General features: G+C 46.0%; 1 protein-coding gene across 6 annotated transcripts in view; it reads right to left on the reverse strand.

Moving 5' to 3' along the window:
• Nucleotides 1-11,703, reverse strand: part of RBM47 (RNA binding motif protein 47) — an 82,052-nt gene extending 70,349 nt beyond the window's left edge. For 2 of the 6 annotated variants that reach the window (XM_055794950.1, XM_055794949.1), the window contains exon 1: nt 10,321-11,206. In XM_055794950.1, the coding sequence (XP_055650925.1) occupies nt 10,321-10,349 (29 nt within the window). In that variant the 5' untranslated portion in view covers nt 10,350-11,206. Of the gene's footprint in view, nt 1-6,564; nt 8,672-9,707; nt 10,297-10,320; nt 11,210-11,239; nt 11,383-11,588 lie in introns of those variants that run through there. The other 4 variants (XM_055794952.1, XM_055794958.1, XM_055794954.1 and 1 more) reach the window with 4 other exon arrangements.
• Nucleotides 11,704-12,105: the final 402 nt, after the last annotated feature.

The following is a 12,105-nucleotide window of genomic DNA, read 5'->3' on the forward strand; positions in this document are numbered from 1 at the left end:
AATACAAGGGTAAATATGTTTTCTTATGGTTCTCAGCTTTTCGCAACAATTCAGAGGCCAAAGTTTTACAAAATTATGAGCAAATGAAAATAGTCCCCTAGAAAATGCCGGACATCCTTATTGACAACAGCTGCCCTGTCTTCTTCCTTTTACAGCTGCTTGTACAATGGGAATATTTGGATGTAAGGTCTCATGCACTTGGAGCAGGTACAGTCCCAGATCTCTGCAGGTTATATTGCATGCACAGTTTTTTCTGAAGTGGGCTACAACAGTTATATCTGTTTATTGATACCAAAGCTACAGGCCCTTTAGCAGTGCATTTCGAACTCCTTTTCCAAAAGCAGTGATTTGAGGCAGAAACCTGGGACTCATCACAACCAGCACCCTGGGGACTCTCCTGGCCTTACAGGGTTTCACAGCAAGCACCACTCACCCGCTCTGGCAGTGGGTGCCCACAGGGGCAAAAGTGCAGCACAAAACACAACCTGCTGGGCAGTTCCCCACCCTCCCTTGGTGATTACAAAGACCTACGTAGCACCAGCAGCACTTCCCAAAGGCCCCCGCACAGGGCTGTGGTGGTGCTGAGGACAGTGTAGAAAGGGGAGCGGGGACAGGGAGCCCAGAGGCTGCTAGAGGTTTGGGTTAGGTGTCCAGTTGATCAGCATCTTCCCTCATCCCTCCTCAGGGCTCTCACAGCACAACTTCCCATGCACAGCTGCCCAACCCTGCCAAAACGAAGGTGTAAGCCAAATACACAGAAAACACCCTGCGACTTGCTATAGCTCCCCAAAGATCATCCACATCAGATCCTGCCGCAAGACCTTACAACCCAGTGAGATGTTCAGCTGCTCTGGCAGACAGTAACAACAAAACAGATATCCACAGCAACCAGAACAACCCACTTGACCATACTGTTGTTAATTCATCCGTGCCATTTTCTGTGGCAAGGCAGGGATGTGAACCCAGGCTTCCTAAGTTTTATACTGGTGCTCTACCTGCAAAACCAGTCATTCATACACTTTTTGCTTCTTGCCTGGCTTGTTCTACACCCTATTGCACATATACATGCAATAGTATGTGTGAACTCAGAAAAAAAACTTTATTTAATAGTGATTGACATTTGCAAGAGCTTTAAGAATGCAATGATTTTGGCATCTGTTACTTTCCAGGTAAGGATTAGCAAACCGATGAGTTAACAACCAACTGATGTTCTTTGTTTAAAATGGGCTGCATTTCAAAATGGAGGCAGCTTTCAGATTTTTTGCAGAAAGATTGTGCTTTGATTTGGAAATAGGGAAGCACAGCAAGGATTGCAACATGAGACAGATAAGATTAGACAAAGAGGAAATGTGATAGAAATGGTTTGGATCTATAGGAGGAGCAATAAAATGCTGTTCATAACACATCATTCATGTTACAGCGCTTGTTTTAGAAGACACAGAGGCAGTGCCCCCTTGTCAGAGGTGAGGCAGAAGTCAAGCTCTTCCTGCATTTTGGCAGCGTGGCTGGAATCCAGGTTTGAACAATGTAGAAATGGAGTGAAAATGAAAGCCTGGCTCCTTCACTTTGCATGTCATTCAGAGCTCCTGATGTTAGGGGGGAAGGGGGTCATCCTTTCTGCTTTTCCATGGTACCAGCATCTCTGCATCCAGCTATATAGCACTCTGAACCAGACTGAGTATGCCCTGGCGCTCCACAGACCCCTTGCTCAGCAACCCCTTGCTTTGCATCCTTGCAGACATGCATCCTGCTCCAGGATCCCCGGCCACGGACCTAAACTCACTGATGGACACAGGCAGAGCAAGTGGAGAGTACAGAGGCCCCAGAAACTGGTGCCTGTGTCAGAAGGCAAAGGCGGACCGTGTAGGATGGGGAAGCAGTGAGTCAGCATTAGGCGCTGCGTGCTGACTGCTGTATTGCACCGCATGGATGGAGTCTGGCTACTGAGGAGTTTCGATCCTGTGGTTTTGGCTGAGTTTTGCTTTGAACCCAGAACTCAGAAACAAACTTGCACAACAACAACTAGCAAGCTTATCTAATCCTCTTTGCACCAGCCTCAGCTCTGGAAAGAGTTTGTTCAACCCATTTGTGGGTATTTCTAAGGCAAGACTACACACGTGGGGACAGATAGCCTTGTATCTGCCCTGTGGTAGCATGATTACAGCTCCCAAAATGCAGCAGGATCCTTTCTGATTACTTTGGAGTACAAGAAAAAAGAACATACAGTTGCCTACACATTAAAAACTAAAAGATGTGTCCAAAGATACTATAAACTTACACCCCAGCTTAAAACTCCCTTGTACAGCCTGTGTACCCACAGCATTCACGGACAACCATGGTCTTTAACTGATTTTCACTATTACCAGTATGAAGCTTTATTGCAAATCTAACCTGCTAGTCTTATGGATACATGGTATTTTTCATAAAACTAAGTTTATTACAACCGCCCATAGGTAAGTAGATCGCACTGCAGCAGTTTTGCTTTCATTTTCTTTGGAGACCCTGTATTTTTCACGCAACTTACTTATTTAGAAAAAACAGTTGTGCTTATTGGAAAACACAGAGAGGGAGAGATGTTTCATGCTAGAAGCAGGTGCATCCCTATCACCTCTTGTACATACACAGTATATTCTTTAACACCCTGTCTCCTATGGCCCTCCTCAAGAGTCAATTTCTAGTGTTTTGCAAGAGGAGAAGAAAAAAAATATGTATTTCTTATTTATTGGCAGGGAAATTATAGCACAGTAAGGGAAAATCATCCCATTGAGATCATCCCCCTAAACCAGAGACAAAGATGGTAACTAATCACTGACAGCTGACTGACAGTGCTTTGGGAATTAAAAATCCAGCATTGAGACTGATTTGTGTACCTGCTGTGCATATACAGAGAGGCCTACATCTGTTTATAAGAAGCAAAGTATTTCCCAGACAGCTGCAAAGTTAAATTTACCAAAGCCTTGATCTCTGCACCTATAGAGGTACAGAGCACTTTTACTAACTTCACTGAAGCCAGTGATCCGTGACACCAGTGTAGAAGAAAGGCTACTATTTGCACAGAGCGCAATAACATAAATACAAATAACGTACTTTTTCTTTTTCTGTTTTTTTGAGTTTTTTTTCAAAGCTCAGCAATCTACAGGTGGAAATGCCAGGATCTGGCTCAGATTTCAGCCTCCTCCACCAAGCTACAAGCTGAGGCTGGTCGAACAGGCTCAGCCCTCTGCTGTGTTGCTTTACCAGTGGGATGGACACCACAACGGTGCCAGCAGCCCGCTGGCAGCAGCCCCACAGCCCAGGGGCTTGCAGGATCACGGCTAACACACCTCTCAAATCCCTGTTCGCGGTGCCTCTCTCTTCCGGCTAGCATAGCACCATAAAGCTGTCTCTGGGAGATGGCAGGAATCAAAACCCCACAGTTAAAGGTCCAGATAATGCTGTAGATAAAGGGAGGAAAAAAAGCCCTGGAACTGCTCTGTGAGCAAAACACGCAAGGCCACCAGTGCCTCCAGTTTAGCCATACCTAACTGTACTTAGGCCTTCTGGCAGTTCATTCCACATCCCTCAGAGCTGTAGGCTTTACATGGTGCCCCATATATCAACCAGGCAGAGAGCTGATAAACTTGCCAGAAGCAGGTAGCCATGGAATAGCCAGGAATTTGCATAGGAATTTTGACAAGAATTTTCTTACTTAGACTCCTAAGGTCAGCAAAAAGTTAAACAAAAATTGTTTGTCAGTCCGTCTTGCTGCTTACCAGGAATGTAAGCTTGCAGACTAATACCTGCAGAAAGCCAGAATTTTCAGAAGAAATAAAAATTGAACAGGGGAAGACATGGTCTCTGATCTTCTCAGCACCTCAGATAAGGACTTGAGAACACCCGTGGTAAAACACAGGTCAGAGAAAAGACTTTCCAATATTAGGAAGGGCTCCAGAGGCTGCAGGCTGGCACATGACAAGGCAGACAGGAGCAGAGCAGCCACAGATGTGCTCCGGAGTCGCTGCCAATCTCGGGCTGCGCTCCCACTGATCACGCCACAGGAGGCAGAGCACCCTCCCAGCATACCAGACACCCCTTGCCACCCCTATGGCACTTGGGAAGATTTATTCTGCACACGTACAGTCTGACCTGTGACTCACACAGGTAAGATGAGACTTGGGACTTCAGTATGTAGAAGAAACACGTAGAAGCCTTTCTATTACTGCTCAACACAATTCGCTTCTATGAAAATCACGGGGGTTTTCTTCCTTGCAGGGCAGCTGTGGCCTGTTTGGACCGTGCCCAGGTCAAAGCTTGCTCCTGGACCCTGGTGTTGTGCAGCACCACTGGGTACATCTGCAGCTACCCTGGGCCTTGGTGCTCAGGGTGAGCAGACAACCTTGTCAGCAGCATTTCGTCACCCTGTTTACTTCATAAATACTGAGTAAGACACCACACATAGCAGCAGCAATAAGCATGTTCAGATCTCCTTGATCCAACCTGAGGCACCTCCACCTTCCCATCCCTTGAAGGTGAGCACTCAGCACTGTATCAGTCAGATACAGTGGGTCTTTTCTTGCTTGCTTCATGAGGCCGAAAAGGCAAGGACAGAGTCAGCCTTCAAGAGCCACACACTGTACTGCAATCCTGAAAGTCTGAATACACCCACCCATGAAACCTATCTCTGCTTGCAGCTTTACCTGCAACGATGCTCCTGTGAGCTTCAAGCATCTTACTAGTGCTATCTTTAATATGAATACTAATGACAATGAAATATCCCTGTGAGGTCTAGCACTCACATTAGGATGTGGGCACCAGTGCACGAACTCTCTGAAATTGAAGCACCCACAGCCAACAGAAATTTTACTGCCAGAAGCATGTACATGATGTGGACATGGCCTAAAAGCATGTCATTAATGTAAGTATTTTATTAATGTGAGCTGAATGTGCTCTTTTGTTTTAAAAACTTCTTGAGGACATGTCCCTGCATGCACCTTCATGTTTTGACTCTATATTCCCTCCTTGTCTTTGGTGCCTTTTTCCCCAGCTCTGGCTCTTCCTCTCTCCCCATCCTTGAAAGCTCCTGCAATCGCACCCTGCAAGCCACCTGCCTAGCCCTAATGACCTCAGTTTCCCACTCCAGCACACACTCCAGCTTTAAAGACCTCAGTCAGCCACAGTGTCTTCATACTTCCATTCCTCCAGGTCCTAAAACCTTGTTGCTTCAGCAGGAAAGCTTTCAAACCCTAATGAAGCATCTTTGTCTCAGATTTTCCCTAACTGGAATCAGACTACTCAGTGAGTTGATCTTTTCCCCCCTTTCTTCCTCCTCCTCTTTACAAGCATCCCTCATTTATCATTTCCTCCCTTCCCTTCCCAGCCCTGCAGACACCTCCCCTCCACCCAAGGCTACTACCTTCCTCCTTCAGTTTTGATTCTCCATTTTTCTCTTCTCACTGCTGCTGATTTACGCTGGTGACTCATACTGCCCTCTCATTGTGCTGTGTCCATCCCACCTATTCCCTTCCTCTGCTGCCCTGATCCTTCCCTTTACTCCTAAAAAAGACCATCTCTTTTGCATGCACTGCTCATACTCCAGGCTCTCTACTGCTGATTTTTCCCTGCACTAACCTTCAAGTAGTCCCATTCAGCACCATCCATTAGCCTTCCCCATTATGTCTCACCATTCAGACTTTCTGTGATTTCCACTCCATCAACCCTGATGACCTCTTTTCACCATCATCTTTCTACCAAGTTCAATTGCACATTCCCCCTATACTTCAATTTCTTTTAATTTGCTTTCCCATAATATTCAGCCCAGCTGATGTCCCTCATCCATGTACCTTCTGAAAGACTGCTGAAAGCCTAGCATTCGTTCCAGCCTAGCATGGAGAAAACAGAGTCCCTGATACCCCCACTCTCAGGGGATACCCAAAATCTCTTTTCTCTCTGCAGTGATAATTGCCACTCTGTTTGCAGGCAGGGCACAGTTTTTATTTGGGCAGCCTTTCATTCAAGCTATAGCTAAGATCTGATGATGCTTTCTTATTACATGTGAAAGGCATTGCCTATTCTATCCACCCTCATAGCTAAAACACTTCTCCAGAGTCTCACCCTTCCATTAGCTCAGCATTGTTTTCTCTGCTGTCGTAACTGCAGCCTTGATTCGTTGTTTCATCCTCCAAATACTATTGCAAGGGTCATTTTCTTAGTCGGATGAGTGTGCCACTCATTTTTATGCTGCTGTTGACCAGCTCCCCATTCTCTAACAAATAAAATAAAAGTGTCCTTACACAGTGCTTGCACAGGCAGGCAGAGCCAAATGGCAAATGGGTACTTTTTGCAGCTTTTGAACACCTGCTTTATGCTTTCCATCAAGTACCTTTCTGTTTTCCCTTATAATTCCTCCCTGGGTCTACCTCCGTGGTCACAACTGCAGAGGAGCTTTGCTCATCTCTCCTAAATTCCTTCTAAAATCTCTCCCTTGCTGCTGAAATAGTGCAACAATGGCCAGGCTGCCAGCGTGCTTGCTCTGTACCCAGCTGACCCCCCATCATTTCCTTGTGCTCCACCCCACGTTTAACTCACCTCTTGCCTTTCGCTGGGTATTTCATGCATAAACCCCACAGAGGCGTGACAGTCCTTCCACTCCGCCTGTGGAGCAGAGTACACACACAGCAGCAACACCCAGGTCAGGAATCCCGGGTCTATGACAGTGCAATAATTAACAACCTTTTTAATGTTACTGAGCACTCAACTTGCTGAGGCTGAACCTACACCCTGACTTGTGGTGGAGCTTATTAAGTTTCTCTGATAAAAGACTGAAATGCAGAGGCAGTATTTCAGTTGATTTCAAAGGCAGAACTCACGCACATCCACTGGGTACTCAAAAGGCCAAAATACGAATGCAGCCCTGAACTACATCACTTGGGGTGGTGCTTCTCCAGAGTAAATCTCCCAACAGCCTTCATGCTGGCGAATAGGACGGAGAGCACTACAGTTGTCAGTGGCTGGTTAAGCCATGCCCACTTTGGAAACAGCTGAAAGTCACTGTTGTCTTAGGATTCTTGGTTGAGGATTTTTGTGCATTCGTAGTTTCCTTCCATCTCATGCCAAACAAGCCCGTCTGTGCTGATTTAGTCTCAGCTTTATGACCTAGCTAGGTAAAAGATAACATCCAGACTATAAGTACATTTTGTGAAACACACTCTTAGAAAATATCAAAAAACTCTCTCTTCTTTTCAAATGAAATCTTGGTGGTGATCATAGCAAATGAAAGAATGGAAAGGACAAAATTTCCCTCAAATATAAGGTAGTCAGCTCTGCAGTTACTAAGAAGTTGTTTTGCTCTGTTGAGTTCACTGTGTCACCAAAATCCTACCAGCCATAGCTATACAAAGATTGCATTGTCTCAGCAAGGCTACTGAGATGTTCCTGATCTTGGCAAGAGCTAGGTGTACGCAGAAGCATTTTAATGGGGAAAAAAATTACAACAGCAGAAAGAAATATTATTTTAGGCCTCTTAGTGGAAAGATAAAGGTTGGAGTCCTTCCTTCTGCTAAAACAGCACACAAAAATATCCTGTTCACAGGATCCATTTTACAACCTTGAAGATTGCACCTAAAATTCCCCATATGAAACAAATTTCAAAGTAACTCGACTACAATAAAAGGAAGGATTTGTGGGTTTAGGTCATTGGTAATTTGGATCTCAACTTCCTGACGAAAGAAGCAGCTACATACACCCATACACAGGCATGGAGACAGTGCCTTCACAGTTAGCCCAGCAGATCTGCTTCCTCGCTACAAAGCAAGCCTGATCTTTACGTTCATCCACTGATTTCTTATTTTCAACAGGAACAGGATCTGGCAACATATCTTCAAAAAGAGCACATATTATCCCCTATTAAATTACTCAATAAATCAGAGCAGTATTGATTTGGGAAACCATGCATGGATGATCACAGCCAGCAGTTTGAATGAAAGACAAGATTATTGTTTCACCTGTAAGTGTCATACAACATTTGCTGGAGGTTGTCACTCTAATGGTGCTGTGGGCTCCTACGGCAAATCAACAGGTGCTTGCATACCCACCCCAGATTAACCCCTGGATTTTCTTCTCTAACTGTAGGATATTAATACATTTTGAATATGTCATTGCCAACCCAATTAATGGGACTTCAGTATACACTTAAAACCATAAAAATCTATTTCACTGGTTGTCAGAGCCAATCATAAGTCTATGATGGCAGAAGTAAGAATTGTCATCTATGTTGCTCAGATTAAATATTTTTAATCAGCTACCAAAAAAGCATAATTTCCAGCTTTTTACACAAGCAGTCTTAATTTTCACAGGGGAAACCAGCTGACGGTGGAAAAAACGTATCCTAACAAGCAAAAGCAAACACTTCTGCCTTCTGTCAGATGCTCTCACAGCTTTTGCAGAAGAGGCTGTAGCATTTCACATAGTAGCAAAGGAGTGAGGTGGCTCTGGTGTGGGGAGAAAGCCAAGACCCCAAAACATGGGCAGCCCCAGCAGTAGACCCTGCTGCTGGGGAGAGCCCTGCTGAAGGCAGCCAGGCGCAGGCTGTGCAAGGTCAAAGTTTCAGACCAAACTGCCATTGAACTAAGTATTCCTTGAAGGCTCTGCCACCTCCACTGCTTATATTAAATACTTCTATTCCAAAGTTTTCAACGGGTTTTTTGGGGTTTTTTTTTTAATCTGGTGTATTGAAGGCAGCACATTCCTTTACTTTCTGAAACTTCAAACAAAAATTTTGCTTCACAGGCCGCTACAGGAACACACAGAAATGATTAGCAACTGTATTTACACACCAGACAACCTTTAAATGTTTCCCTAACAACACCCAGAGCCCAGAGCCTGAGTCCCAGAGCAGGTCAGCACCCGAAAGCAGGAGGGGAGCTGGGGTCTGCCTGGGCAGGGAGGTGAGGTGGGAGCACCTGCCCCCAGCTCCCGGCGGGATGCACGCCATTAAAACAAGCCAGGAGAAGAACCTTTCCCAGGGTGGGAATATGCCGGGGGAGGCGTGGGGAGAGAGCAAACGTGCGAGAAAAGCGTCTGCCTCCCCGTTTATCTCCCAGATAGCAGTTCGTTAGCCTTCAGCACTCGTGCTACGAGTCTGCCGGACACCAGTCAGCGGCGCATCCCCGGCATTATCTCTGCTTCCCCTCCGGAGCCAACGCCGCCTTCCCGTTTTCCAGCTGGATACCAGGCTCCGCTTGACGCCGCGGGCGCGCTCCCGCCCCCCGCCCGGCACCTGCGGCGCGGCCCCGCTGGCAGCCGGCCCGGCCCCGCTTGCGACACCGCCCCGCTCCCTCCCGCATCGGGTGAACCCGGCTCGGCGGGCAAAGAGTAATTGCAGGCTTGTCCAAATTATCATTTGCAAAGTTTAGGAGGCGCGGAAAGGCACCCGTGCTCAGTTTGTGCTAGCCTCGGGCGGCTCATTTCAGCCCGGTGTTACACTCCTGCCCTTCGCCAGCTCGGCCCGGTTGAGCTGATAAAATTTAGGAGGGATTTTGAGATCTGTTAGGTCCCAGCCCATCTTTAACTAGTATAATACTTTGGCTTTAGCTCAAAGTCTTATTTTAAATTCCTAAGAAGAAATGAACTGTGCAGCTTTCCCTCTTAAAAAAAAAAAAAAAAAAAAAGGTCAGCTATGTGTTTTAAAATTAATACGCGGTCCCTGGTATTTCTCATCCAATCACACATACCTGAGTGAAGGAGATGCTTGACCTCCCGATCGATACGTCTTTTAAAGGCCGTCAGAAACTTTTCCCAGATAAGATCCCAGCCTTATGCTAATGTCTATAACAGACTGGCAGACAGGAGCCATTGTCAGAGCCCTCTTGTCACCTCCCTGTCACCGGTGCCACCCCTCCGCGTTCTGCGCGAACTACACTATTTAAAACGTTGAAAAAGAAGAAACAGCCACACAAACGAAATGCTCTTCCAGTGTACTCCAAAGACATTAGGCACGTCACGCTGTAGTTCTTCTTTGACATGGAGAAACACAGGTCTTTTACCTTAAAACTCTACGCTCTACAGATTGCTTCTCGCTCTGTCCTTATTTAATACCTGCTTCTACCTCTCATCTGTCACCTTTCCTCAGAACCACCAGAAATCTGTCACTTGGAAAGAGTCACCAAAACTTCTCTGAGAATCTCTGCAGTCCTCTCCATTCGCCTTTTCCCCCCAGCAATATTTTTAAATGTATTTGCTGAGTGAACATCTGTCCCTTTACATGGCCACCCCGAGCCCAGCAGTGTAAACCCTCAGGCACGAACAGAGGAAGAGCAGAGCAGACCGAAGAGCAGCGGGACCTACCTGGAGCCCACCTCAGCGCCCAGCACCATTCACAGCACCAGCAGCGTTTCGGGGCAGGAACCTAATGCATTTTCCTTTCTACCACGCTGCTCAATGAGAGTTGAGCAACTCCTCACACCGCTGCTTGGAGCAACAGCTCTCCCAACCTTAACCCCCTCTCTTGGCTCTTTGCTTTTTTTTTTTGCTTTTTTTTTTTTTTTTTTAAACAGAGTTTTTGAGCACTAAAACTTGCAATTAGTACCAGCTAAGCCAAAGCCCCTGCTCGCCCCTGCCCTAAGCCGCACATTCCAGGGCGCTGAGCAGGGCGCTGAGCTCCTCGCCGGCACCGCTCAGCTCTTCCACTCCCAGCCCCGACTTCTGCCTACAGACCCGATAAGGCTGCAGGCGCTCAGGAGCACGCACTGAAACTCGGACAGGGGAAAAATCGGTCTCTCATCCCCAGCCTGGGTGGTTTTTTTTAACACACACCCCCTCCTCCTCCTCCTCCCTTTCTCTCCGCACGCACAGTAGCAAGGTTGTCTCTTGACTACTCCCTGCCTTAAACTCACCAAACCAGATTTTTACTCCCAATACCTTCCCGTAAATCTGAACTGAAATTTTACCCTGCTCGCTAAGCTTGCCTGGCTGAGGGCCAGTACAGCATTCCTGTTGTTTTAAGAGGGCAGATTAAGAGAGAGAGAGAGAGAAAGAGGAAGAAAAGAGAGAGGGAAACCTGGAGAGATACAAGGGCTGCAAGGAAGTAAACTTTTAGGGCAGCTTTACTTAAAACGCTGTGGGAAGGGGTGATTCCCTTTTATCTTTAAAGAGCTAAACCGGTGATTCTTTTTGGCTGTGTCAGTCATGAGAAAACACCCTCCTTGGCCACGGCATCCTTCAGGTGGATGGAGATTTGAAAAGAAAATCAGCCTTTGGTACTCACCTGACGGACAGCATCGGCGGCGTCAGCGCAGCGGGGAGAGGAGCCCGCACTTCTGCCTGACCCGCTCACCCCGCCGCAGCGGTACCGCGGGTTAAAGAAGTGCCACATTTTACCCTTTTCTGACCTAAAGTTACATGTGGTTTCTAGAAAAGGAACAAAAGAGAAACCAGTTTATATTAAAAATAAAAAAACACAACCAAAACCAAAAAGCAAAACCAAACACAACCACACAACAACAAAACAGCCAAGCCTTCTTTTAACCTCCGGGTGATCCCTCTGACCGTTGTCTGGAAGGCTTAAAGAAACAATGAAGCAACATTGTAAACTTTCTCACTCCCTTTTACATTACCTGTCTGTGCCTGGCTATGGGCTTTGATGTATTGAAACAAAGCACAAGACCTGTTTATAGTAAATGAAACCAACCAACAGAGAGATCTAATTCAGACTTGTGACTAAACAAACTGGAACAGGAAGCACACACCAGCAGATATTTTTTTTAAAGTAGTAATTCCTGCTTGCATTGTCATGCAACAGAGAGGAAAAAAAACCCAAAAACACACCAACCAGAAACAACAAAAAAAGGGGGAAAAAAAAGCTTTCAGCTTCTCCCTTCAGTCACTTTTGTTCAAATGCAGGTGTTTTTTTGTTCGTTTTTTTTTTTTTTTTTTTTTTTTTTTCTGTAAAGCTTAATGCAGGCAATGTTTCACTGCATATATGCAAATACTCAACAGAACACTTACCACCAGTAGTGATCTAAAGATCTTATTCATCATTTTGTTTCCCTGTGCAGGACGTTTCTGCAACTGCTTAGTTCACCCCTTCAATTAACATCTGTAATTGATGACTACACTGAGGATCTTCATCTA

This window comes from Falco peregrinus, chromosome 2, assembly GCF_023634155.1.
Source record: "Falco peregrinus isolate bFalPer1 chromosome 2, bFalPer1.pri, whole genome shotgun sequence".
Lineage (NCBI taxonomy): Eukaryota > Metazoa > Chordata > Aves > Falconiformes > Falconidae > Falco > Falco peregrinus.